This window comes from Lepisosteus oculatus, chromosome 27, assembly GCF_040954835.1.
Source record: "Lepisosteus oculatus isolate fLepOcu1 chromosome 27, fLepOcu1.hap2, whole genome shotgun sequence".
Classification (NCBI taxonomy): domain Eukaryota; kingdom Metazoa; phylum Chordata; class Actinopteri; order Semionotiformes; family Lepisosteidae; genus Lepisosteus; species Lepisosteus oculatus.
Window position 1 is genome coordinate 3,330,640 of NC_090722.1, and position 26,862 is coordinate 3,357,501.

At 47.1% G+C, this 26,862-nt stretch overlaps 1 protein-coding gene across 2 annotated transcripts in view; it reads left to right on the plus strand.

Annotated features, from left to right (window-relative positions):
- The first annotated feature begins 7,233 nt into the window (after positions 1 to 7,233).
- LOC102694388 (immunoglobulin superfamily DCC subclass member 3) overlaps positions 7,234 to 26,862 on the plus strand; it is a 47,486-nt gene continuing 27,857 nt past the window's right edge. For both annotated transcript variants that reach the window (XM_069184680.1, XM_069184682.1), the window contains exons 1-2: positions 7,234 to 7,674; positions 23,838 to 24,143. In XM_069184680.1, the coding sequence (XP_069040781.1) occupies positions 7,629 to 7,674; positions 23,838 to 24,143 (352 nt within the window). In that variant the 5' untranslated portion in view covers positions 7,234 to 7,628. The remainder of the gene's footprint in view (positions 7,675 to 23,837; positions 24,144 to 26,862) is intronic.

Consider the following 26,862-nt stretch of genomic DNA (forward strand, 5'->3'; position numbering starts at 1 on the left):
GTGGGAGGAAACCAGAGCACCCAGAGGAAACTGGCCTAGATTTGAACCCGGGGCCCAGCACTGCAAGGCAGCAATGCCCACTGTGCCACCAGGAAAGGAAATGCTGAAAACTTTCTTGATTGAAAGTGGATGGGACATCCTTTTGTAGCTTCAGCACTAGAAAGGTTAGTCTCTGACCTGATTGTTCACAAGCACAATCCTGACCAAATAAGTGCTGCTTCTTAATAACATTTTTTTTTTAGGTTTTAGGTATGGTGTACAAAAATGACTTAACTGGATAAACTCATTTGTGATCTGAAGCTTTAGAACTGTGTCCTCTGGTGGACTTGTGTGTCCATTACATTTACAAACATTTCTAAATTGATTTCAAATTCTCTTTAGCTAATATGTGCCCACCAACCAACACCCATTCATGCACAATTAGAATAATAGCCGGAAGCCTTTTTCTTAGTTAATTTTAAACCAAAAACAGGAGGCAGTCCTTCATGCAAAGGGTTGTGGGTGTATAGAACAATCTGCCTGGCCATGTTATTTGTGACCAACATTGATATTTATTTTCAAACATAGATACATTAACAAAAAAACAATAAGAACAAACAGGAACACTACAACCAGCATTACAGTACCAGTGAAGTCTTACAAGGCCATGTAATACTAGTTTAACATAGAAATCTTGAACTGTCCTTATGACATTTGTCAGGTGCGCTATTGAGAGTGGCTCGCGTGTGGGATCACAGTGTGGTTTGGCAGTAGCTCGTCTGACCGGAAGGCGTTACAGGGGGTGATCAGGTCAGCCCAGTCCATCACTGGGGTACAGCTCCCCTCTGTTGTGGACATTTTTACAATTCGCTGTCTCAGGAAGGCTGGAAGTATCGTTAAGGACACCAGTCACCCTGGTTTCTAATTTTTCTCCCCCGTTCCCTCTGGTAAGCATCATAGGAGCATAAAGACACGAACTTCAAGATTCAGAGACAATTTCTTCCCACAAACTGTCAGATTACTGAGCTCAACCCCCACCACTGGCTCACACTGATGTCTTTTTTACGTTGTATGTTATTTAACTTGTTGTTGGTGTTCTGTGTTTATGTTTTTGGTGATTCCTTGGTCTTTGTATTTTGAGCACACATGCACGTAAGCATTTCATTGCACTTGTGCGTATGACAGATGTTATTCGTCAGCTGGCTGGGAAACATGCTGTCATTGAGGGGGGTGGTGGAGATGTGGGGTGTTGTTGTTGACACCATAGCAGCCTTCTTGCTTGGAAACTCTGTTATTTTAGGGTTTCAGGTAGAAACTTGGAGGGCGTGAGACAGGTTAGTGGTGTCTGTCTGGGGTTTGGATTGGAGATTGTATTTTCTTGTGCTCAGGAAAAAAAAAATACATGAATTTGTTCATATCAAGCAAACAGCAGCAAAATACTGATAGCTACAGCATGTAACCTTTTAAGCTACACAAACACCGAGCTTTGGCCATAATTCCAGTCCTGGATCGTGTAAACAACTGAATTCAGAGGCCTCTCCAGATCAGCCGACGACAGCACAGAATCTGTGTCGATCAAAAAAATGACTTCTGTCCCGAAATGTCAACTCAACACGTCCCCTTATCTCGATGATGGCCAGAGCAGTCATTCTGGTTGCGTGTGGTTTGACATTCTTTGCTGTCCAACCCAAGATCCACCCAGAACCTGCTGGGTGTTCTGTACTGTTGGCTACCATGGCAGCTCCAGCACGCTCAGTAACTGGTGATACAGGGGTCGCTACGCTAAGTCCAATCCAAACGCTTCCCTCTGCAGTGGAAGGAGGGTGTCTTTTGAGTATGATGACAGAATCAGAAGTGACACTTACAAGGAACCTCAATCCACCCTTAACAGAGAGCTGGTTATCCTGGTGAGGGTCTTGGCACGATGGAGCCAGCTGTGGTATCCTACAGCAACAGGGCTGGACACCAGTCCACCTCAATTCGTTTAAAAGAACCGGTCAAACTCAGCCGGCTTGTCTTTGGGCGGTTAGAGGAAACTGGACGAGCCAGTGAAAACCCACACAAACGCAGGCAGACCATGCAGACTCCATCCAGACTGATGCCCATGAGGCTGCAGTGCACACTGCTATCCTGAAGAGTCAACCCTCCCAGGAAATCCTTCCGATGTTTTCTAACCACTTAATCCAATACAGGGTCCCAGTGGAGCCGGAGTCTATCCTGGGAAGCAATGGCTGCAAGGAAGGGCACATGCCAGTGTGTGATAGATGCCAGTCGATCACAGGGAAAACAGACACAGACACAAACACACACACTCACACCAGGGCCATTTTACCCAGAAGACGGTTAACCCACCAACTTCTCTTTGGACTGCGGGAGGAAACCAGAGCACCTGGAGGAAACCCACACAAACATGTGGAGAACATGCAAACTCCACACAGACAGAACCCGAGGAATTGATCCCAGGGCCCCAGTGCTGTGAGGCAGCAATGCTCCCCACTGCGTCACCCTCACGGAAATCCAGCTAGAATAATTCCAAACAAAGTATAGTGGAGTGTTGATGCCCAGCTAGCTAAATGAGGCTTTCATCCAAGCTGACTAGCAAAGACTGCATAATGGTAACAGGAAGAAGAGCAGGGAGTGCACAACGATCCGCCACACCATCTCAAAGTGGGTCAGGAGCTCACAGCACAAGAGGAGCTGGAAGGGAGGAAAGACAGGGCGATGAGGGGATGGAGAGAGGTGGGGGTTGAGGGCTGAGGAGAACGGCAGGTAAGGACAGGGATTTTAATGGGGCAATAGGATACAATTAAACCCAGGGAGTAAGGAGTGTGTGTAAGAAGGGGTGTGGTGAACAAGAACAAGAGCTCCGGTGCTACCAGGACAGAACAAGAGTCCTGAGCCATCAGGACAGAACAAGAGACCTGAGCCATCAGGAGAGAACAAGAGCACCTGAACCATTGGGAGAGAACAAGAGAAATGAGCCATCGGGACAGAACAAGAGCACCTGAACCATTGGGAGAGAACAAGAGACATGAGCCATCGGGACAGAACAAGAGTCCTGAGACACAGGGACAGAACAAGTGCATGTGAGACATAGGGACAGAACAAGAGACCTGAGCCATCGGGACAGAACAAGAGCATCCGAACCATCGGGAGAGAACAAGAGACCTGAGCCATCAGGACAGAACACGAGACCTGAACCATCAGGACAGAACAAGATCATCTGAGCCATTGGGTGAGAACAAGAGCTCCTGAGCTGTCAGAATAGAACAAGAGGGGGTAGCATCTCTCTACAGGGTAGAAAAGACCTGGACAGGGACAGCCACATAAAGATGATTTAGGTGTGTGACACGTACAGTGCATTTTGAGAATATTCCAACATAGAAGACTGGGTTTCTTGACGTCTTGCTGAAATCTTGGAAGGCAAAGGGAATCCTTATAAATCACGCTACCACTAGATTTCTGCTTTTAACCACCTGCAGGTACTATCAGAAATCTGAGGAACTTCATCTCTGTCACAAGAAGGAGAACTCTTCAAACTCCTTATGAAAAAAGATGTTCATGTAGACATGTCATGTATATCTTTCAGACAATGTAAGGAAACAATAGAGCAGGAATATTTAAAAGCGTGGAGTTTAAATCAAGAATTTGATAGCAGAACTTAAGTGAGAATGTTGTGTAGAATTGTAATAGAATTGCTCTAGAATCCATCGAGAGAAGAGTAACCGGATATATTTCCGGGCTGAACAGAATGCCCTGCACTGACAGAAAGCAAAACCTGAACCTTTTCAGTCTTGAGCAGTGAGGGAGCCCTGTTTGAAAATTATTCAAAAGCCTCAAGGGGGGTTCTTCAGAATGGACTCTGAACACACAAACCAGAGGCCAGGGCACTTAAATAAAGAGAACCGGACGCACTTCTTTACTCAAAAGGTGGTGGGAGTGTGGAACAAGCCGCCCAGCCATGATGCGGTGGCCACTATCGTGGCTTACTTCAAGAAACGGCTGTTTCAGATCCTTGGACCAATGAACTGTTAACTAATAGGGAACAGGAAACGGGTTTATTCCCTGCTGAAAAGAAAAAAAGAAGCAGGCTCCACGGCCGAAACGTTGTGTTTCCTTTCTCCTCTTGTCAGCCTGGAATAAACCCGTTACCTGTTCCTTTGCAGTCTACGCATGCTAACGCAGCTCCCTACTTGAACTATTAACTAATTAATTAGGTAGGCGGCGTTGCTCCTCTGTAGTCAACGGGATTCTGAGATGTCGAGGATCCGCTCCGAAAACCTCCCGGGGCTGAAAGAATTCGCGCACCGGCGGCTCCAGCCCGGGCTGCTGACCCCGCGGATGCGGAGCAGTTTGAAAGTTAATAGGTTTTCGAACAAGATAGCAGACGGCGGATAAAGAGGCCGTGAGCGGGAGCTGCCGACGCTCTTCAGCCCACATACCATCAGTTCGGATTTTAAACCTCGGCTGTAACAAGTGCCCGTTTCCCAGTTTGGTGAGGTCGATACACAATGAAACGCCTGTACAGTCCTGCACGACAAGTGAACGCCTAATTAGGTTTATTTGCCCGGCTTTTGTGGTGAGCTTGAGAGCTTCCTAATAAAAAGCCGGCGGCCTGCGGTTCTCGAAGGCTTTCTCTATTGAGCCGGGATGAACCCCGACTGGGTATGTTAATGCTGTTAATTGGTAGCTGTCGCGCTGAGCTGCTCCACTGAGTCGCTGTGCGTCTTGGAAATGGCAGCCTGTGTACAAACACACACCCAGAGATCCAGCGGACAGCAGGAGTACTTTCAAGTACCAAAAAATATCATTCGAATAGAACTAATTATAATTAATAGAATACATTTGGAGCAACACTTGGATGTATACAGTACGCATGCAAGTCGAAAGCGTATTTCAAGCTGGTGTAAAACTCAAATTTGAATATACAGTGGTTTAAGCAGAATGCAAGACGTCTGCCTGTTAAATTATATCAGCTAAACTTTGGCACTTTGAAATGTGCTGGATTTATTTTGATTGAGTTTTCACCCGTGAATCTGGTGTTAATGAGCAATAAGAGTTGTAATCATTACCTAAAAACATTTAATCTCACGCCTTATTTAAGAGGAATATGGAGAGGAAACCACAAGGAGGAGATGATGGAACTACTAACAATCCTGGAAGTCCATCTAGTCCGACGTCCACCTGGGTCACTGCCTCACAATCAACAGTGAGACAAGGGTCCAGGAGACGCGGATCAAGAGGGAGGTTTGTGTCGGACTGAGAACAGGAGGCCCGACTGTACTCGTAGAGTGGTGGGTGTCTGGAGCGAGCTTCCCGACCATGTTATTGGAGCCAATTCCAGTGATTTTTTTCACAAAGCAATTAGCCGAAATCTTAAAATCAATTAAGTGATTTGATTGGATCAACGTGCTGCATAACATCTTACTTCTGTCCCTCCACTAGGCTGAGATAATGGAATTAGGGTAACTGGCTAGTACCCTAGGGAACAGGCAGCATTGTCTCACACTGTCTCACAGGGAGCTGGGCAGGTGTCATCAGCACATGCAGTTTGATCTGTTTTTTTGTACCACAGGCTCTTATACAAATATCACTGAAGATGAAGACAGGCAGTGATGGCACAGTGGTGTAGTACTGAGCTCCGGATTCAGTTCTGAACCTGGCGTGCTGTCTGTGTGGAGTTTGCATGTTCTACCTGTGTTCATGTGGGGCTCCTCTGGTTTGCTCCCACAGTTCAAAGACATACTGGGTTAATTGACTTAGGGGGTGAGGGGGGCAGGCCTGTTGTTCATCTCTGCCTTGAGTTGGAAGGGCTCTCATTTTGAAAATGTGTCTTGCAGGGAGAGCTAGCAAGCAGAACCAAAAAAAACTTTCATTACCTGCAGTGATTTCTGACAGTATAAACATTATCAACAGAAGTGTCACCGCCTTGTAGACTGAGACTACCGGGTCTCTGGGGCTAAGCAAGACCGGGTCTGATCAGAACTGGACTGGGACACCTATAAGGGAAACCCGGTTTCTGCTGTTAGGGGTGTCAGGTGACCAGTAGGTGGTGCTCTTCTCTCTAGACAAGTATTTTCACACAGCCCTGTCTTGGTGGCTGGGGACACCGAGCTGTAGGGGGCGCTGTTCTTGGGCGAGACTCTAAAACCCAAGAGAAGAGACTGTGAGAAGTGTTTTGTTTATTGCAAAAGTCAGCATTCTTTTGCTTGCATGTGTAACCCTCCAGCTGTCACAGCGTGAAGCAGCAACACCTGAGAGAGAGAGTTCCTGTTTCCGAGGCAGAACCAGTCTGCCGCGGAGTGCCCTCCTCCTCTTGGGCCTTCAAACCACAGGTCACAGAGAGAATACCGCTATGTAGCAGGTACATCGCATTAAAACATCGCCATTCATTAATCTTCTTTGTGAATCGAGGTTAAAAGTTCCAGCACAGCGAGGACACCGCGGGGACCCGCGCACTTCACTTAGCGCGCGTTATGACCTGGAACAGAGTTTATCCTTGCAAATGGCGACTTGTTGTCATCTCTGCTTAGAACAACCTGAGTTTTGGGGGGGGGGGGGGGGGGTTGTATTGCAGGTCCATAGGCCGCGGCTGGGTTGTTTTTAGAAAGGAACACGAATGTTTCAAGAAAGTCAGGAATTGGAAAGTAGCTTCTGTAAAGCAACTCTAAAAGCGCTTCATATGGGCAAAGCTGGTGAAGACACTATTGACTCCCAGCTCTCAGACCCATTAACAATACGACATAAAGTAAATGTGACCAGAATTATGACAGTCCGGAAAAAAAAGATCAACATGATAATTTACATGAAGGAGATGCGCTTTCTTAACCTGGGGGGTTAGATCGCCATTAATAACCACTATTGGACTCTTGGCGTCAAGTTCACTGAGACGTGTTTCACGATCGATTCGTGTGATCAGAACTTCCAATCTCATATAAAGTCAATTGATTGCGGCGGTATTTCCATACATTCGTGTGTGTGTGTGTGTACACGTGTAGAGATCTTCCCTTGCCGTCTCGTCCGCTCGGTGTTTTTTTTTATTTTTCGGCGATATTCCCCGACAGAAACGGGGTTGCGGACAGCAGCCGGCCGCTTGTATTCAAATGACTCTCAATCTGGTTTCGCAGGGGGGGGGGGGGGGTGATCTCGGCCGGCCCCTCCTGCCCCTCCGCCCTGCCATTGGCCCGCTAGTCACCAACCTGCCGGGGGAAGTCCGAAAAGCTGCTGTATCAATGTCCATTCATTGACCGGGAGTGTCGGCGGAGACAACAATACCCCGCATCACTCATCTCCGCTGTCCCCGGGAAAGAGCACAGAGGGAGGCCGGCGCAGTTCTGCGAGTAGACGGCCAGATCTCCGGACGAGGCCAGCAGTCCCTTCCCCGACAAGCCCTGCATGACGGATTTATCCGAAACCCGAAGAGGAAGATATGCTCGTTTTAAAATTTTCCGGGAGGTTTTTGAGCTAGGGGAAGATTTTTTTTAAAAAAAGTTGAGGATTTAATTTCCCAAGTATACTTTATTTTCTTTTAAAAAAAGGTTGTTTTTTTTGTAAAGAGTGAAAGGGTATTCAACCCAACGAGAAGTTTTGACACCTATTTTGTTTTTCTTCATCCTCCCGAGCTGGAAACGGCTTGGCTTTAAAACAAAATGACACGGATGTTGGCCGCTGTTTTGGTGGCAGTTGTCTTTTCAAGTAAGTGAGCTGGTTTTTCCCCCTTTTCGTCGTTGCGATCACCTGAATGACACGTTCTGCGGGCCCGGGACGAGCAGTGACCTATTGTTCCCATGGAACACCGTTGCCCATCTCCCGGACAGGGGGCTGTGTAATCAGTGACCGACGTCACTCAGTCGTTTGTCTCCCGTGATAATAATGATAATAAAGCTATTTAAACTTAAAACGGTGTGCGTATAAAACAATACTGGTTTCGTAACGATTTGAAAAGGCGTTGACAGATATGAGACGGATCATTGATGAACATGAACTCACAAGTCGCATTTGCAGTTGTAAAGCTGTCTAAAATAAAAAAAATGTTTTATCTTGCGTTCTAATAACTCCATGCGCCAGGCGGACTGACGCTGGCTAATTATACTTTAAGCCCAGTTATAATCAGACCAGCTGCAATATGAACTTTTTTTTTGCGTTGACTCTTGAGTTGCTGATGCGCGTATCTGTGAAGCTACCGGCTGTTCTGCTGTAAGGCCCAAGGTTCGGGCACACGGAACCCCACGGTCCTGCTACGAGCTCAGGCCCCATCTGTCCGGTCCTGCCGGGACCGAGAGCTGACGCGGTTAAGCAACGCTTTCACTACGCCTTAATAATCGTGTTTCCCTGACCCCCCTAGAAATACGCTGGATGGAAAAAAAATGCAGTCTCCTAACATGAGACATCAACTTTTACGGGATATTTACGAACGCAATTTTGGATACCCTATTATCTTTTACGAGGATCTTAAAAACAGCCCAATACCTGTTCGATTTTGTACGGAGAGAAAATTAGATTACTGTAGATGGATATTGATTTTCGTTAGCCTGCGGAATTAAAACGCGTGAAACGCGTAGATAAGTGTAGAAATTCGGAAATGTATGAACAGAGATCCCCTGCTTTTCAGTTTGGTTGATTTTAGCTTGGACACTGACGTGTAGTCTGAGAAAAGGTCTATTAGCCGAAATGTCTACCCCAAACCTGATGATTCATAAGGTGCTTATCTTTTGTAGTTCCTTTCTGTTCTTTGAGGAGAGCCTATCCGTAAACTGTCCCAATTTGAGCAGAAACCGTTTCGCTGTTTACGCACGCTGAGGAGTCGAATACCAGATCAGTATTCTTTACACAGGTTAACTGCATATTTTCGGTCAATTCTGACAAGTCGCTTAGTTTTTGTAATCGAATTTCTTTCTGTCGTAATTAACCACAGAACCCCCTCTCTTAAATTATAAGCGTGAAATGCTTCGATTTCAAAGCGCTTTGGAAGACCAGACCAGCTTCTTCTCCTCGTATGAACTTCATGTGATCGCTTGCTGAAGCTTAATGGTTAGCTGGTTTGGTGGTCTGTCACGTTAAAGTTGCTTCTTTTCCGATTGAAAGGGGAAATCGCTAAAAAAAAGCGAATTTGCGAAGGTGCTTTCTGTTAACAGGCGTTCTGTGACTTAAAACACTGAGCGAGCCGATTCACTTTGCGAACTAGACTTCGTCCTGTGAATCTCTAGATATTCTCGGTCTAAACAGCTTCTTCTCTTTATTACGAAGAGCAATGCGGTGTTAACCGCACGTTAAATGCCTCAGACCACGGCAAGGAAACTCGGCCTCTGTGTAACGAGTTTACTATGGTAAACCTCAGCAGCTCGCTGAAACAACCTGTCCCACGGTCCTTCCGTCGGGTTCCAGCTTCAGTGAGGGCTGCAAAATCCCGTTTGTACTCTGCAATGCAACGTGCGTAATATCGGTGTGAATGCACAGGACGCTTGTCGGCGTGAGCTATCACTACCCTAGCCAAAAGTTGTTTAAAAAACTTTTAAGGGCCGATTTGCGCCGGTTCGCCCGTCAGCTCTCCCCCTCATTGCTAATCTTCCCAGTTAAGCGATTTTCGTTGGTTATTTTCTTACTTCAACCTGCCTATCCGCTTCGTCAACTAATACTTTGAGCGAATGCAGCCGAATCTCTTTGCGTGTCCAAAAACGACACGAACTGAAGGTAAAGTAGTATGCGTAAAAGAAAAACCCAAAACACAGCAGTCTGAATGTGCCAGGCAGAACTTGAGATCCGCGGACTGTCTCAGACGCAATCTTGACCGAGCTGCGCGTATTTGAATCAATTTCAGTGCTTCTCCGTTGCTCTCCAGGAGCGCTCGCTATCGAAGCCGGGGTAATTAACGCAGACGAGAGTGCTGGTGCATATTTTGCCTCCCCTGCGGTGGGGAAAGAGGTGGTGAGGGAGGGTCGTTAATAGGGGCTAATTAATTAGGTGATTAGGCCAGGCAAGGCGACAAACGCGACATTGTGGGAGGTAATTATGTACGACCGTGTTGAGGTAAACTGAGCGTGGCGCGCTTTTCACAGAACTTGAACGCTCGCCAACACGTTTTAAGCAAAGTTTTACTTCGGAAACGTTTCGCAGCTGGTGTCTTCCTCCTGACAGACTCCGTGGGGGGTATTGCAAGAAAGTACACTCCACTTTCCGCCTTCCGAATAAACTAGTTTTCAGGAAGTTTACTTCAGTTTTAGAATCAATTGACTAATCCCGTCGAGGCTCTAATCTTGAAGCTTTGTAGACTTCAGGGGAACAATTTTGCGTTTAGTATTTAATGCTGCTTTTTTCCCTCTAATGACTAGAACGTATTTTACACAACTATAAAAGTAAGTTGATTACGAAACCTGTCTCATCAGGGCGGTTTCGGGTAGGCGTGTTGTGAGGGGGTATTGATCGCTTTTAAAGATCTTTTCCTTTTCGCTTTATTTTGGAATGTGGTCTAGAATTTAGTCATGATTTAACTATGTTTTGTGGCGCAGGGTCGGACGAGAGCTGTTTGTTTTTGTATTGTGCTAGTACTTCTGTTAGGCTGTGTGCACTGTAACGCGGTTACAAGCAGTATACCCTGATCATTAACTGATTTAGTATAATTGTGTGTTATGCTCTTGAACGTGAACATCTACTGCTCATTCTACCGGTGTTGGTGCTACTGTTGCTAGTCACAACGTTCAATTGGTCCGCAGGCATACTTATGTCTGAAATGGATGGTGATTTAGAGATCTGGCGAAAAGATGACGGAGATGGCGATGAAGATTTACGGTGAATAGTTGTGTGAACTCTCAGGGGCTAAAGGGAACCATGATCTCAGGTACGAGTGCAGGAAGGCGATCGCTGCGCGTTCCCGTCAGCCGCTCCGGCTCCCCAGAGCAGGGAGCGCGCAGGGGAAAGTGTGGCTCTGGGTGGAGGGTAGCTGTTGTGCGTTGAGTATCCTCACGCAAAGTTGCATGATTGAAGGGTCGTCTCAGCTTTAGCGAGACAGGTGGCGAGAGAGGAGGGAGGGGAAAAACGCGTCTTCAGGGAAAGGTAATTGTCCCCGGACTCTCACAGTGCGCGTCGCCAGCGAGAGCCGCAGAGCCCGGGGTCTCCAGCCGCCTCTCTCAGTCGATCAGTCGCAGGGTACCCGGTTTAAACCGCGCGGATAGCAACACCTAGGGGGGTCGAGCTGAAATGTTAACGGACCGAAGGGGGTTGAAGGTTCGGTTTTCACTCGTGATGCAGTGCTCTGGGTTTTCCCTCGAAACACCCTCACAGCGCGGTCCGGGGCGAGTTTGTAGACGGACGCGGCCCCAGCTGGGGTGTCTCTGGTAACGTGTAACCCCACCCCCACCGCAAGTGGGAGAAAACAGCAGCGCAGCGAGGTTTGTGCGACGTTCTGGAGTGTGGAGCTGGACACAGGGGCGATTAAAGCGTGTATCCCCACCGGGCCTGACGGGGGCGGGAGCTCCTCTGCTCCAGTGCTCACATCCTCCCCACCTTCATTTCCATGAGAGTGGGCTGCTTCTGTGGGGGCTCCCTGATTGAGGTCTTATTAAAGAGGGGGGGGAGACATTGATCCCCCTGCAGCTGCCCAAGGCCATACCTCACTCCCCCACCCACTATCACTGGGCCAGATCTGGGGCACTTTGATCCACACGGACATTCCTCAGAAACAGGGTGGTGGCAAGTGAGGAGGAGGAGGGAGCTTAATCCAAAGCAGGCATGAAATCAACCTGGTGCACTGTCTCTCAAGCAGCATCTCTATTCCCTGTGCGTGTGTATATATATGGTATGAGCAACGATTTCCAGGTTTAGGGTGTTTTCAGAGAAATCACAAGTCGCTATGCATGATGGGAATAAGAATATTGATGAGCTGTGACCACATCAGAACACTGGAGAAAGCTGTATGGTCTAATTACATCAAAGAAAGCAGCTAGAGACCACCGTTTGCCCCCTCGTTAGAGCTCATCAGCCCAGCCTAGCTATAATCTGACCAGTGAAATGAACTAAATGAACAGTACGTTCTAAGAGCCAGCAGGAGCTGCTATGAAAGATAGGAGTTATGTGCATGAATGTAGGAACAGCTCTCTTTTTGAAAAAGGCCTTCCCAGGCTTGTACCAGAGAGTGCTGACCCTGGTGGCTCTGTACACTAAACCGGTAAACGAGATTAACATTTGTGAGTCAGAATTACCCCAGCTGGATGGGCTCCTGGAAACCTGTCAGGCCCAGTGTCCTGTTGCAGCCTATCTCTTTTGTGATAATGAAGCTGTTTAGAAATACCCAAAGCAAACGCAGTTGTGTGCTGCAGCAGCAGGAGTGAGCAGGCTCCTGACAGGTTTAACTGGGGGCAGGTTCTGTTCCAAGTGGTCCCAGGGTCCGGATATAGGGCCAGGTTGGACTCTGGTCCATGTCATAAGGCACCTGAGATCAGGATTCTTCAGAACTGAGTCTTACCATTAGTCAAGCCCTGCCAGGATCTGGTTGAGCCTTTGCTGAGTGTCATCACAGTGAGCTGTTTGTGGGTTTATGCCAGCGTGTTGGGGTGGAGAACAGTGTTCAATATGAGCTGCATCAGTCCTCCATTTGATGCCTGTGTCAGCTGTTAGTGCTGTGGGTCTGAGGGGATACAGTGCACAATAACAAAAGTGAAACAAAAGTGTTTTGATTCAGCATGTATATTGTTGTCTGTCAAAATGTTCGAGCAAGGATTTTGTAGACATTGCAGGCGTCTATAAACCTGCAAGTTTGTTTCTCAGTCTGACCTGTTGGTTTGTAAGTCACCAAGCTTGTTGCCACAATAATATCCTTAATTTGACATGTGTTCTTGGACTTTTATAAAGCTGTTGTTGGGTGTGTGTGATGGAGAGCAGTGGCAGGAGGGTTGGGTACAGTATGTAAGCTATCGAAAAGCAATCAAAGCAGACAACATAAGAGAACACACAGCACACACTACAAAACACACTACACGTGCAGCAGAGACCGCAAGAGCACACACTACAATGGCACACTCTGCAACAGCACACACTACAATATCACACTCTGCAACAGCACACACTACACACACTGCACACACTACACACATTGCACACTGTGCAACAGCACACACTACACACACTACACACATTGCACACTGTGCAACAGCACACACTACAATATCACACTGTGCAACAGCACACACTACACACACTGCACACTGTGCAACAACACACACTACACACACTGCACACACTGCAACAGCACACACTACAGTAGCACACACTGCAGCAGCAGCACACTACACACACTGCACACACTACACACACTGCACACTGTGCAACAACACACACTACACACACTGCACACACTGCAACAGCACACACTACAGTAGCACACACTGCAGCAGCACACACTACACACACTGCACACACTACACACATTGCACACTGTGCAACAGCACACACTACACACACTGCACACACTACAACAGCACGCACGGCACACGCAAGGCACACTGGAAGAGCACAAGTCTGTACTGAATATTGCACACACTGTGAAGTGTGACGTTTCATGTAGTCTGTACTGAATATCGAGTGCAGTCGGTTTCTGCTGTAGTACTGTGACCCCAAGCAGAGAGACTTTTTACGTGAAATAAATGAGTCAAAAAAGCACGTGATCATGTACTTCTTGACAGTTCCTTTCCTCCCTGTCTTAAGACATACCTACGTTCTTTTAATGATAGCAATTCCCTTAGCCTTCACTAGAATCCAGTAATGAGCACAACCTGTTTTGATGATCCCTCGACTTGCATATGAGAATCTGTTGGGCTGGGCTTGATTTCTGGATAGGCAGAAACACAGGGGATACAGTATCTGAAAAACTATATCTTATCCCTTAATGACCTCCTAACAGAGTTTTTCTGGAGGCTGAGATCCTGCTGGTGGCAGTGGAGGTTTACTGATGGCCACCAGCTCTGTTAGACTGGGTTGTGTGATCATCTGCTGTGCGGTTCTTCTAAGCTGCTCTTTCTCACAGAGGTTGCGTGCGGCCAGATCCAGCACCACTCTTGTCAGAGTGAAGTTCTAGAGCCCAGCTGATATTGCCTGCCATCACCCAGTCACAGCTGGACAAAACACTGCTTTGCCATTCACTACCAATTCCCCGAAGAGTGAAGCCCGTTCAGTGTCGCCAAAAAGTGTGACGCCATACCTCGGACTTTTTTCGAGTGCCACGTTGTTGGTGAATAATTCCACCATTCCCACCGTCAGAAGATAATGACAATTCTGTCTGAGAGCTGATTCCACTATAACGGTGGCAGCAATTTAAAGACATATGTACCCCCCTCCCTATTCTGACAATTTCACAAAGCTTTCTGTAAAAATGTTACAGTTCCTGCGGAAACCTAGAGCCTGTTTTGATAAGGGCTTCTCCAGGTATCCGTATGTATTGCTGGCAAAAAATAACGATGAACGCCTCAGGACCATTACCTTACCATATGACAAAATTGCCGTTTTAATGATGGTTTGTTTTTAGTCATTGGCGGCTGGGAAGGGGGATGTGGCTCTAAGTGATTAAAACTTTTGCGGAGCTGACCCAGTGAGGAGTCCTTGACAGAGGAGTTGAAAAAAAGCAGGTTCGCACAGCGCGGGAGGAAGTCGAGTGATTGCATACGGTGCGGTTTAGTGTTTTTGGGGGGTTGCTTAATTACTTGAGGGGCGTTTTGCCCCACCTAACAAACAACGGCAATAAATCGCCCCGCTTAATCACCCCCACACCCCCGAAGACAGCCCCCTGTTAAGTGTTTACTTCCATATCGGAAGCGCTCCCTGTTTACCCGGCTTTGAACTTGGTCGACGCCAGATAATGACGATCAATCTTTAAACAATGCCCGGCGCGGTTATTAGGCGCTGTTTGCTCTCCAAGTCTTGAAGTAGTCGCCGTCGGCCGGGAAGGGAGGGAGTTTAACTCCCATTAGCGAGACAAAAGAGGCAGCCCCCCGACTCGGGGCTTCACGCTGTCCCGCGATCTGAGCCCGCTCCCCACTTCCCCGCCGACCGCCCCGCATGCGCTGCATTCAGCCTTTGTCGAAGCGCCGTATCCAACCGCTTTAATGGGAGATAATGGCGGGAGAGAGAGAAAAGGGAGGAATTCTCCAGGCGCGCATGCATTTGTAATCCCGCACAAAAGGGGGCTGGAATATATTTCAGGGGAAAGAAACAGAGAAACTTTCAAAGACATTTTTTTTTCCATTTCTCTCGCTCGCTCTCTCTCTCTCTCTGGTGGCTTCAATCTGCTTTTTCAGATTCGGGCAGCGGTAGGGAGCTGGTTGGCGATGCCTGTATCAGGGCTTCTTGGATCGGGGTTCAAGCTTCCAAAACTGTCTCCTTCCGTGCTGAACAGCTCTCCACCAGGGAGGAAGTCTTAAGGGGACAGGTTTATCCCTTCTCCACAACCTCAAGCACTTGGTGCTTGAAAGTAACAGGGAATCACAACTGTATCATCTTCCCATGATAAGCTTTTAAAAGCTTGAGGCGTTTTAAAAATCCCTCATTCGGGGGTATTCAGCGACTTCGCTTCTACCTCCATCGTGTACCCGTACGTATTTAGATAAATAAGCCACGTACGGCACTCGAAGTGAAATTGCTGAAGGGGCGCAAGACACAACGGAAATCTCACACCTCATGAGTCCAATCACGCACTTAAAAAGCTCCGCATTGCCACATTAATACTCTCACACGATTCCAAGCGCAATACATTAATTAGGCTGAAGAAGATTCGACCCCTCCCCCGTGTTTTTTAATGCCTCACTGATGAGCGAGGACTGAAATGAGACGGGACGTTTAAATTTAAAACTCTGGACGCACACAGGCACAGCGCAAAGCAATCAGTGAAGAATTTGCCGATGTTTGCCTGGTCGCGATACCCAGCGCCTGCTTTTCCAGCGGCTTAGAGCTGCGGCCACAATAGGCTCTGAAGTTCACGGGCACCGGGACAATAGACAAGGTGGAGGAGGGGGGTGGGGGTCTTTTAGTGGCCGAGCTCAAGCTGTCCACTGCCCCCACCAATTCTGGCAACTCTCCCATGACCCCGCAGTGGCTGAGGTCACGGAGGTGGGGGGGCTGGGGCGGATCCTGCCTGCTGTTCGGGACACCCCACAGATGGGGGGCTGAATTCAGCCTCTAAACTTGAGCACTCAATCACGGGGCTGCGGGTTCTGAAGTCTGTTTGGCCTTAATAAAACTTTATTACCATGTAGAGGCACAGAAAGAGGAGATGGATGGGTCTATATATCGGTGCTGAATTGAATTGGAAAGCTTAGCAGAAGCCACTGGCTGCATTAATAGGATTTCTGATTATGTCATGGCAATAGACAAGAGATGCTACTGCAGTTGATAACTCCATTGTTTCAGTCATTCATGATATAATTCAGCCAGAATGTTACCGACGTTGTGAAGGCTGCATGTCACAAAGCACAAAGTTCTGACATTTTTTAAGCCCAACTGCTTTTCTTAAACAAGTTTGCCGAAAAATGCAGATACCTACGAAAAGAAGCCCCGTTCTTAGTTTCTGGCTCAGAGTTCGCTCTGTGAAACTACCACCCTTGGGAGACTGTGTCTTAGAGCCTCTCAAGATGGATTTTTGTGGGCAGTTTGTGGGATAATCCAGGTGAGGACTTTGTGCCCCAGTGCTGTGTCAATGCTTTCTGCTGGAAGCAGTCTGTCCATATTTCAGATGTCCCCTGTCTGTGCCACAGAAACTAAAGCAAGAAAAACCCGTTGTGGATCTGTCTGACTTTGTCAGCGGTAGTTAGTCTATTCACAAAAAAAAATGCTTTTACATAAGAATATACGAAAACACGCATGGCCCTCTCCTTTCTAACCTTTCTCCCCATATGGTCCAGTAGTTCATAGTTAATTGAACCCAGGATCTCACCCAGCTGTTGTTATAAAAAAGCCAGGGTCTTTGACTTCAACAACATGGTATCTTGCTCCACACTCCCACAACTCTTTGTGCAAGGACGTGCCTCCTATGCTCAAATGGGTTGTGGGAGTTTGGAAGAAGCTACACAGCTGTGTTGTTGAAGCCAATATCCTGGTTGCTTTTAAGAAACATCTGGATGAGACCCTTACCGACCTAATAACTCATACCAACTACACGGCCCCTCTCCTCAGTGATCTGTCTTGTGTTCTTGTGGCTTAATGTGGGGAGCAGAGCTGCAGAGGATCAGGTGGAAGTTCATTCTGTGTGGAAAAGCAGACAGAAAGGAGACACAATGTTTTGGCGGTGGAGCCATGCTCAGGTGTGTGAAGAAAGTGCTATGTAGGTGAACTGGCTTCATCACTCTGCTCTCCTCCCCACTGAGAGCTGGTGTGTGGGGAGCAGACTGGCACATCATCCAGGTGGGGGATACACACTGGTGGTGGTGGTGGAGGGGATCCCCATGACCTGTAAAGCACTTTGAGGGGAGTGTCCAGAAAAGCGCTATAGAAGTGTAAGCAATTATTATGACTATTATCATATCCAGAATGTTGCCTCTTTTTTCTAATTATTATTGGCACGAATCACTGATCGTAGTGAGATGAGCAATCTGTGTGATGGGTCGTGATAGAGGATATCCCAGAAGAAGCAAACATCTGTTGGCTGAGAGCCAGCCCGTATCTGTTAGCTTTCCAATTGTTTCGGCTGGGGGGGGGTGTTAATGGAGGTTGGGCTTTGGGTTTAATGTGTTTAGGGGGCTGTAGGGAGGTTTGGGGAGTAGGGAGCAGACGTAGCAGCTGGAAGGTTGAAACATCTCAATTTCACATCTCATCATGCAAGTTCAAGACCAAGATTTCCCCCTCTCCGTGCTGGGGGGGCTCCGTCCTTTTTGTCCTTATGTATATTGCGGATTGCCGGGACTTTCGAAGGTCAAAAAGTGAACCTGACCTTCTTCTGAGTGCAGCCCGGGGTCTGCGGGCGACCAAGTGGCCCCCAAAGGGCTGATTGGAATAAGAAAAGAGAGGCGGGGGGGGGCGTGATGAAAGTGACTCTGGCGGTCGGAGGGGATGAGGTTTGAGTGATGGGGTGGCATGGGAAAGTCACCCCGCAGCTGAGAGCGAATGGGCCGTGAAGGGACGAAAGAGAGGAAGGGAGGGACAGGGATCTGAAAAATGGGGGGAGGTGGGGGCAGATGGCGCCTTGAGTGGAAGGTGTTGGGTGAAAGTGAGGGAGCGGGGGGTCGACTGCTGCCTATTGTAAAGGCAGGACTATTGTTCGAGTCTGGCCCAATCGCCACCCTGCTCTCGGAGTGAATAGAAGTCACCCAGACCCCGCCCCCCCGCCCCCCTGCTCCAATCCCAATCTCTCTGATTGAACAGAAGTCACCCAAGCCCCGCCCCCTTGCTCCCCCTGCTCCAATCCCAGTCTCTCTGATTCAACAGAAGTCACCAGACCCCGCCCCCCCCCCCCTGCACCCCTGCACCAATCCCAATCTCTCTCATTAAATAGAAGTCACCAGGGCTCCGCCCCCTGCTCCCCACCCACCAGCATTGTGCGACTCCTGTGTCCCTGTCGGGCTCAATGGCATGTGTCGCTCTGGTGGGGGAGAGGGGCTGCCATAGATCTCCTGCAGCGGGAGAGAGAGGGAGAAGCTGTAAAAGAGCCATCCATCAGTGTGTGTCAAGTGCACATTCTCCCCCAGCCCTCCTGCAGTGGGGTTGTCACCCTAGTTACCCCCTCCTTCTCCACACTCACACCCTCCTAAAAATGAAGATATCGGTGTCCAGTGTTTGATTTATTTCATCTCGTCACATGGGGGTCTTCAACAACCTCAAAAAGCAGGTCGAGCTCTTCCTGAGTTTAATGGCCTAAAGGCCTACTCTCTCAGAGAGCTGTTATCGTGATGCTGATCGAGACCTTATCATGTCCTGACTTTTAATTACAGCATCACTGTCTGGATTCTTCTGAAAGCCCCATTGCTTTGCATTTTCGATTTGTTATGTGATGTGATTTCATAGTTACATGTCGTGTCTCTGCCAGTCATGGAAAACGGCGAATTCGTGAAAAGATGTCTGCTCTTCATCACCTTCTCATGTCATGTCATCAGCTCTTTTTCTCATGCTGCTGATCGTCTTCCGGAAGTCACAGGGAAGCAGATTCGTGTACTTCGTACCATCTGGAGAGAAGTGGAACATTAGTTTCCCCAGTCAGTGAGCCCCGGTTTACTTTCTGAGGAATGTGAAACTGTGATTTCTTTACTTACGTCTTTTTATTGTCCCAGATGGAGAATATGTTTTGCAGGCAATTAACACAATATGAACCAACTCAACATTTGCAAATAAGAGACATCTGTGTATGATGAGGAAGAAGAAAATAAAAACACATAAATTGATATAGTAAAATACACAGTAAAAGAAGCAGGTTAATAACTGGAATAAAAGATGACTTATTTCTATTGTATTTGAATGTGAGAAATCTAAATCGATGCCCAGATGGAAGAAGGTCACTGTGCAAGTGGTGGTCAGTGATTATACTGGTCTTGTGCACTATTTGCTTGATGCAGATGTCTGAGAGCTGTTGTACACCAGTGTTACTGGCTACCTTCACAATCCTGCTCAGTCTGTTTTTATTAATGTATTCAGTTTATCAAACCCGGTTACCGCAATGAATGTTAGGATTCAATTAAAGTTCTTTAGAACAAAGTCAACGTTGTAGCACGCACATTAAAAGAGCAGAGTTTTCATAGGAAGACCAATCGCTGTGGGCTCTTCTTACATACGGCGTCCATGTTTTCCTTAAAAATGAGTTTGTCATCAAGAATAGTGCCAAGATATTTGTTGAGATTTTGCCGTTAGGAATCGGTTTCTTGTGAGATGAGCTTGCCCAGGAAAATAACATTTTCCCTGAAACGTTTTGGTCGATGATCAATATTGACTTCTGCACATCATGTGCGTTTCCTTAACAGCAAACATATCTAAACAGATGTAGTTAGAGAACATTCTAAAGAATATTAGGAAGAAAGAAAGAGCAAATCAGCCCCTCAGTTCTTAGCAGGAGAATCAGCTTTTTACTGACCAGAACCAATCTGATAAACATGGACACCCCCTTCCTAAGAGAAGAGTCAGAGGTAACTTGTGAGGCGCGATGTACAGCAGGCATTCTGGGTAACGGGTGTCAGACTTGTGGCACTGTGGTGTTTATAGGGGACTGGAATCTGAGTGGGGGTGGATGGAGGAGACAGGGAGCTGTGATCTGGGGTGATTTCAGAACATCAGAAAGATTCCAGAGGAGACAACGCCATTCAGCCCGTCAAGCCTGTGTGGCTGTTAGGAGCTAATTGATCCACGGATCTCGCTTCTGGAAGGAAGCCAAGGTTTTGGCAGGATAGCCTGTTCCACACTCCCACAACTCTCTGTGTAAAGAGGTTTACCTGTTTTCGGATGCATCTTTTTTCCCCTTGTGACCTCTAGTTCAGAACCCGTTAAGAAGATGTGGGATTTATAATCTATACCCTTAACGTATGAAATATTTATATGTCAATGTGTTGATTGCTTGTTTCTTATTTCCGTTCTGATGTGTAAAGAGAAAAAAAACAGAATGAATATGCTGAGCTCATTTTTTTTTTAAATCATGCAAGGAGTTCAGGTGTAGTTCATGCTGTATTTTGAACTTCAAGTCAGCACTCCTGAAAATGACTGGACAGTTGAAGGCTCATCACCTGCTGGGCATATAATTTCTGCTTCATACCGAGCCCAGTCTTGCTGAAGACAAATATATCTTGTATTTAAAATGTGAAAAATAATAAGCATTTATTGAATGACATCAATGCTAGTTACGAATTAAAGGTTTACATTCCTACTTGTTTTTATATTTAATACAGCTTTCTGGTGCTTACACTGTGCTTTGCATTAGAACAGTGCTGTTTGTCAGCTCTGCACTGCATCATTGCAGAAACAATGATTGTCCATATCCTAGACTAATACCGACCTCTGAAAAGGGAAAAAGGCCTGTGCCCTATTTGAACCCCATTTCTTAATCTAATTAGTGTCGCTCGTTAAGCCATTAATTACGTGGAAACCGTCCCAGTGGCCTTGCGGTGTGAAGGTCTAGGGTGCCTCGTTAGAGACGGCGTACAAAATGGAGTCTTTCCCTTGACTTAGCTCGTTAGTCTGGGGAATAATTAAAAACCCGGGGTGATCGATGAAATTGGTGGCCCATTCCATGATTGCATCATCAATTACCTTTATGCCCCCCCCCACAGCACAGCCCCCCACACACACTTTGCCTTCATCCCAGTTATAAGTGGGAATAAAAACCCTCACTGTGGACTTTATTACCCCATAAACTTTCATCACCTCTTCATCACCTTGTGGTGGAGGTCGTAAAGCGTTCTATAAAAAAAAGAACCAGACCAGCCCCCTGCTTGCCTACAGGCCTGGTGGGTCGGATCAGCTGGCCTGCTGAGGGCTGAGAACTGCTGACTGCCCCCGGCCCTGCCCTGAGGATCCGATGGACCTGTTTATCCTCCAGGCCCGGGTCCGACTGCTGTCAGAGAGCTGCATGATGTCAGAACCAGAGAAAGAAAGCCTGCTTGGGTCAATAGGATACTTTGGCCAAGGCATGAACCCTCCACAATCTCATACGTGTTTGCATTAGTATGCTGGACCATAGGAATACCATGCTAACATTTTACTACAGTACATCATAGTATTCCTACGGTCCAGTGTAGTGAAGCATCTGTCCAGATCTTTACTACAAAACCACTCGTATTCTGATTGTTTCATCTGTCATTGATCTCTTTAATCATACTGTCTCGGTCTACCCCAGTTTTCCTCAATATGTTCCAGTAGACTGGGGTGTCCCTGTGGCGTTGGGGTAAAGCTTATATTTGGAATGGATAGGTATTTGAAAGCCAGCACAGTAAGGCAGATCTTCGGACACAGAACGCAAGCATTCCTCAGGGGCCTGGTCGGCATCAATAACGATCAAGAAGGAAAAAAAGACGAATGAATTCCCGCAAAACTTTTGAAAGGCATCTTTAGAAATTCACAATTGAATGTGAACAATAACATAGCAAGGACACCTGAAAAACAAACCAGGGGTGCTTGGAGAGCGGAACATCTTGCCTGGCCTTGTTGTTAAAGCTGATGCTCTGCCTTGTTAAGAACCTCAAATGAATTCACAAATTACTAATGAGCACGTTCTGTGCAAACTGCACACAGGTGGACTCCAGTCAAGTAATTCTGTGACTTGGAGAAGAGAGTTGGTTACTTCAGAGGTAATTCAGGTGTGGCAAAGCAAGGGGGTGAATATTTATGCATTCAATTCTTTTCTGTTTTTTTATGAATTTAGTAAAATGTCTGGATATTTTGTTTTTCCACTTTGACACGCTAGAGTACTTTGCGCTGATGAGAGCAGAAACTCTCAGTTAAATAAATCATGGTTCCCTGCTGTAACACAATTTTTTCTAGGCACTGTACCTCCCCTCTGACCTTGAAGGTGTATCGAGTTCTTCTCTACTCTGCCTTTTGTATCCTTAGGTTCTTATAAGGCTGCAGCAGTTCGAAAGTAAGGCTGCAAATGTTTTCTCCTCCCTGCTTCTCGTAAAAGCCTGTGATCAGGCCTTGTTAAGCACCCCTGGGACTTGAGGCAGGGGGTGGTTTCTTGGTGGTGAGCACAAAAGCAAACAGCTCGCTGACAGGAAACATACCCTTCTGGTGCCATTTAACAAAACAATCAGAGGCAGAGAGATAATTACAAGTTTGCAAAGCAAGGGGCACCTTTGAAATTGCAAATGGTGGGAGACCCATTGATTAAGATCCCGGGGATGGAGGGTGGGTGACATTTTTCAGAAGGGAAAGAAAATAAAGAGTTGCTTGAAATCCGATTCGTGCGCATTGGTTTTGTTCTGAAAATGTGGATCGATCCTGGCACATACGGACACTGACAACGGGCCTCTCTCCACATGCTCTGCTGTTTCCTGTGTTCATTTCGGAAAGCGAGCAAACCATCACCTTCCTCACGTTCAGAAGAGTGCAGTTGTCCATCACACTGCTGTTTTCTGTTCTGTGCCCCCAACAGATCAAGTTCACTTACAGTGTGCAGTACAGCTACACGCTGCACCACGGACTGCAGGTTCTCAATGCAGCTAAACTCTGCATTTAAATGAGTCCTTAACTGAGCCCACAAGTTGCTTGATGGGACCTTTGCAAGCTTTTGGAGCTCTGCAGTTACCAATGAGGTGCAATAGCTGAAAGGCAAAACTGCAACAGGTTGAAGACAGACGGATTCAAAATAAACCTACTTTTGGTCTTATTAATGGTTCAATTCATGAAATTCAGTGCCCAAATGGCACAAAAGCAGCAGGATCCCCAGAACCAGGACTGGGAACACCCCTGGCCTAAACACCAGGTTTGTGACATCACGTCTCTGTGTTGGGGTGAAACTGAGCAGCTTGGTTGAGTAGTATTCTCCTGCTGAGCCCCTAGCTGTTGATGAACGACCAATGCATCATTAAGTACAGAGGAATGGAGTTAAGTGAACATTATTGGTATTGCTCTGCTGGTATTGACATTTCAATACAAGTCCAAATTAAAAAGGCATGAAAACTCACATAAAACCTGCCCTTGCCTACACAATTATCTGGCTCCATTGGCAATTATTAGAGTTGATTTCGGGTCAGTTTTCTGGTTCAACGGTCCTGCTGTTTATCATTTTTAAGTAATTGGGTAATTAGTGGACAGTGACAAAACAGCCAGGATCTCTGGATATTCACACTTTGTGTTCATGAAGAATCGTGAAAATACATTCTTACCAGTTGTGCAGGATGGAAAGTGAAATCCATCAGGCAGGATCATCTTGGGGCGGAACTAACTTACTTTGCCCCTCCTCTCTTCCCTAGATGTGGGTGGAGCCTCTGAGCTGGCCTTCCTATTGGAGCCCAGTGATGTCATAGCAGTCAGGGACCGCCCACTGCTGCTGAGCTGCCAGGTGGAGGGCGAGGGGCCGATCACGGTGACGTGGCGCAAAAATGGGATCCCGGTGGCGACGGGCCAGCGGGCCAGCGTTCTGGCCAACGGCTCACTGCTGATCCAGAACTTCCACAAGCGGCGGGAGAGCAACGAGACGGACGCCGGGGAATATGACTGCGCCGCACAGAGCCGATACGGCATAGTGGTCAGCCGTAAGGCCCGGGTCCAGCTGGCCTGTGAGTATGTGGGAGACCATGCTGGGTGGGGGCTGACACAGAGCCTGCACTGATCCCCCTGATTGATTGATTGCATTGATTGATTGACTTACTGATTGATTGACTATATGTTAGACCACGCAGGTAGAGGGCTGACACAGAGCCTGCACTGATCCACTTAATTAATTAATTGACTTATTGATTGACTTATTGATTGAGTGACTATATGTTAGACCATGCAGGGTGTGGGCAGACACAGAGCCTGCACTGATCCACTTGATGGATTAATTGATTAATTGGTTGACTTATTGATTGAGTGACTGTATGTTAGACCATGCAGGGTGTGGGCTGACACTTGATTGTGCGACTGATTGTTTGAACACACATGCACACAAGGTTCCTGTGGCCCTCTCTGACTCAACCACTGTAAAATTATTCTAATCCGTGGACACCACATCCTCACCAGTTAAAGTTCTTTAAATACTGTGGATCTTGTGGATTCATAAAACTCAGTAAATACATGCATAAGCCAAAATTAATATATATATATATCCAGACTGCATTTTACATGTGAAATGCCAGGGAACGTTTGTGCATCCCACATAAGAACAACATAAATACATGATTGAGCGCTGATGGGAACAAACAGAAAAGCAAGAGCTTTTCTCACCACAGCTGATGTGTGGGGAGTGTTCTGGCGCACTATGGCTGCCGTCGCATCATCCAGGTGGGGCTGCACATTGGTGGTGGTGGAAGGGATCCCCATTACCTGTAAAGCGCTTTGAGTGGAGTGTCCAGAAAAGCGCTATATAAGTGTAAGCAATTATTATTATTATTATTATTATTATTATTAAAAGCAAGAGTTCCACAGAACTGCTTTGGGATAAAACCGATCCCTTAGGATTAATCACCAACCTTTTTAAAAGCTCTTGTAAAATTTAGGCAGGGTTTGCAGCCATCATGCACAAAACCCTTGACTTCTAAGAAGACAGCGTGTTGCTCAATAGAGCGACTGTCCCTTAGGATCGAAGCCCCACATGCAAAACACTCAGGCCTGCTGAACCCCGATGCTGTCACGGGTGTTACAAGGCGACAAATGCGTTTTTCTGGCACTGCACCCCAGAAAGACCAGGGCGTGAACCAGCGTGGTACCAAGATCGTGTTGATTTTGATTCTCCAGCGCCTCACTCAGTCTCACTTGATATTGCCTCCTGGGAGCAGGTGGGGGGGGGATTATAACGACACATTTTATAGCCACCCCTGTCCCCGACCTCCCCTTCCCTTTTAAAGAGACAATGACGTCCTCCTTGCCCCCTCAGTCCCTCCCCACTGACCCCTCCCTCTGGCCTCATAAACCAGGGCAGCGTGGGTAATGGAGCACAGGGGGACACCTCTGGGCAGTGGGGTTACCATGGCGATGCACTTCATTTGAAGTTCCCCTTTATTGATTTGGAGCCTGGCTCCTATTTTTCCATGCGGCCTATTTTTAAGAGGGGCCTTTGCCTATCACTGGCCATAATTGAAGACCTAAATTCTGTCACCCTCCCATCCCCACCAGTGTTACTAACCAATTTCTGCTTTTAATCAGGACTAAGCGTTCGTACCAAGTAAGGTGACTCAGATTTACTCATTTCTTTGTCTGTTCATTGTACTGGAGCAATTCAGGTGAAGGACTTTGCTCAAGGGTAAAACAGCAGTGTTTCTCCTGGGATTTGAGCCCACAACCTTCCAGGTACATGGCCAGTGCTCCACACTGTGGTTCCAATTGTGGGGCTGATAGAGATGATGCTAAATAAATAAAGAGATGTCACAAGTTCAACAAACAATTATTGACAAGTGCACCTATAATAATAATAATAATAATAATAATAATAATAATTGCTTACGCTTATATAGTGCTTTTCTGGACACTCCACTCAAAGCGCTTTACAGGTAATGGGGATCCCCTCCACCACCACCAATGTGCAGCCCCACCTGGATGATGCGACGGCAGCCATAGTGCGCCAGAACGCTCACCACACATCAGCTCTCAGTGGGCAGGAGAGCAGAGTAATGAAGCCAATTCTTAGATGGGGATTATTAGGAGGCCATGATTGGTAAGGGCCAATGGGAAATGTGGCCAGGACACCGGGGTAACACCCCTACTCTTCTCGAGAAACGCCCTGGGATTTTTAATGACCACAGAGAGTCAGGACCTCGGTTTGACGTCTCATCCGAAGGACGGCGCCTGTTTACAGTATAGTGTCCCCATCACTATACTGGGGCATTAGGACCCACATGGACCGCAGGGTGAGCGCCCCCTGCTGGCCCCACTAACACCTCTTCCAGCAGCAACCTTAGTTTTTCCCAGGAGGTCTCCCATCCAGGTACTGACCAGGCTCACACCTGCTGAGCTTCAGTGGGCTGCCCATTGTGAGTTACAGGGTGATATGGCTGCTGTGTATATACCTTTGTGAAAGCAAAGAATAAACCCCAGTCATAGATAGATAGATAGATAGATAGATAGATAGATAGATCAAATGCAGATTCTACACAAAAACTGAGACCATTGTGGTGGGCATTAGGTGGTGACTCCATGTGGACCAGCAAACTCTCCACTACTTCAGTATCCTGCACACGAATAATAACACCAGAAATGAAAGTATACCGAGTGTTTCTAAATATTCATCTTTGAAATGTCACTTCTTGAGTTTGGCCATTATCGCACAAGAAAGTGACCAGCTTTCATCACAGATTGATC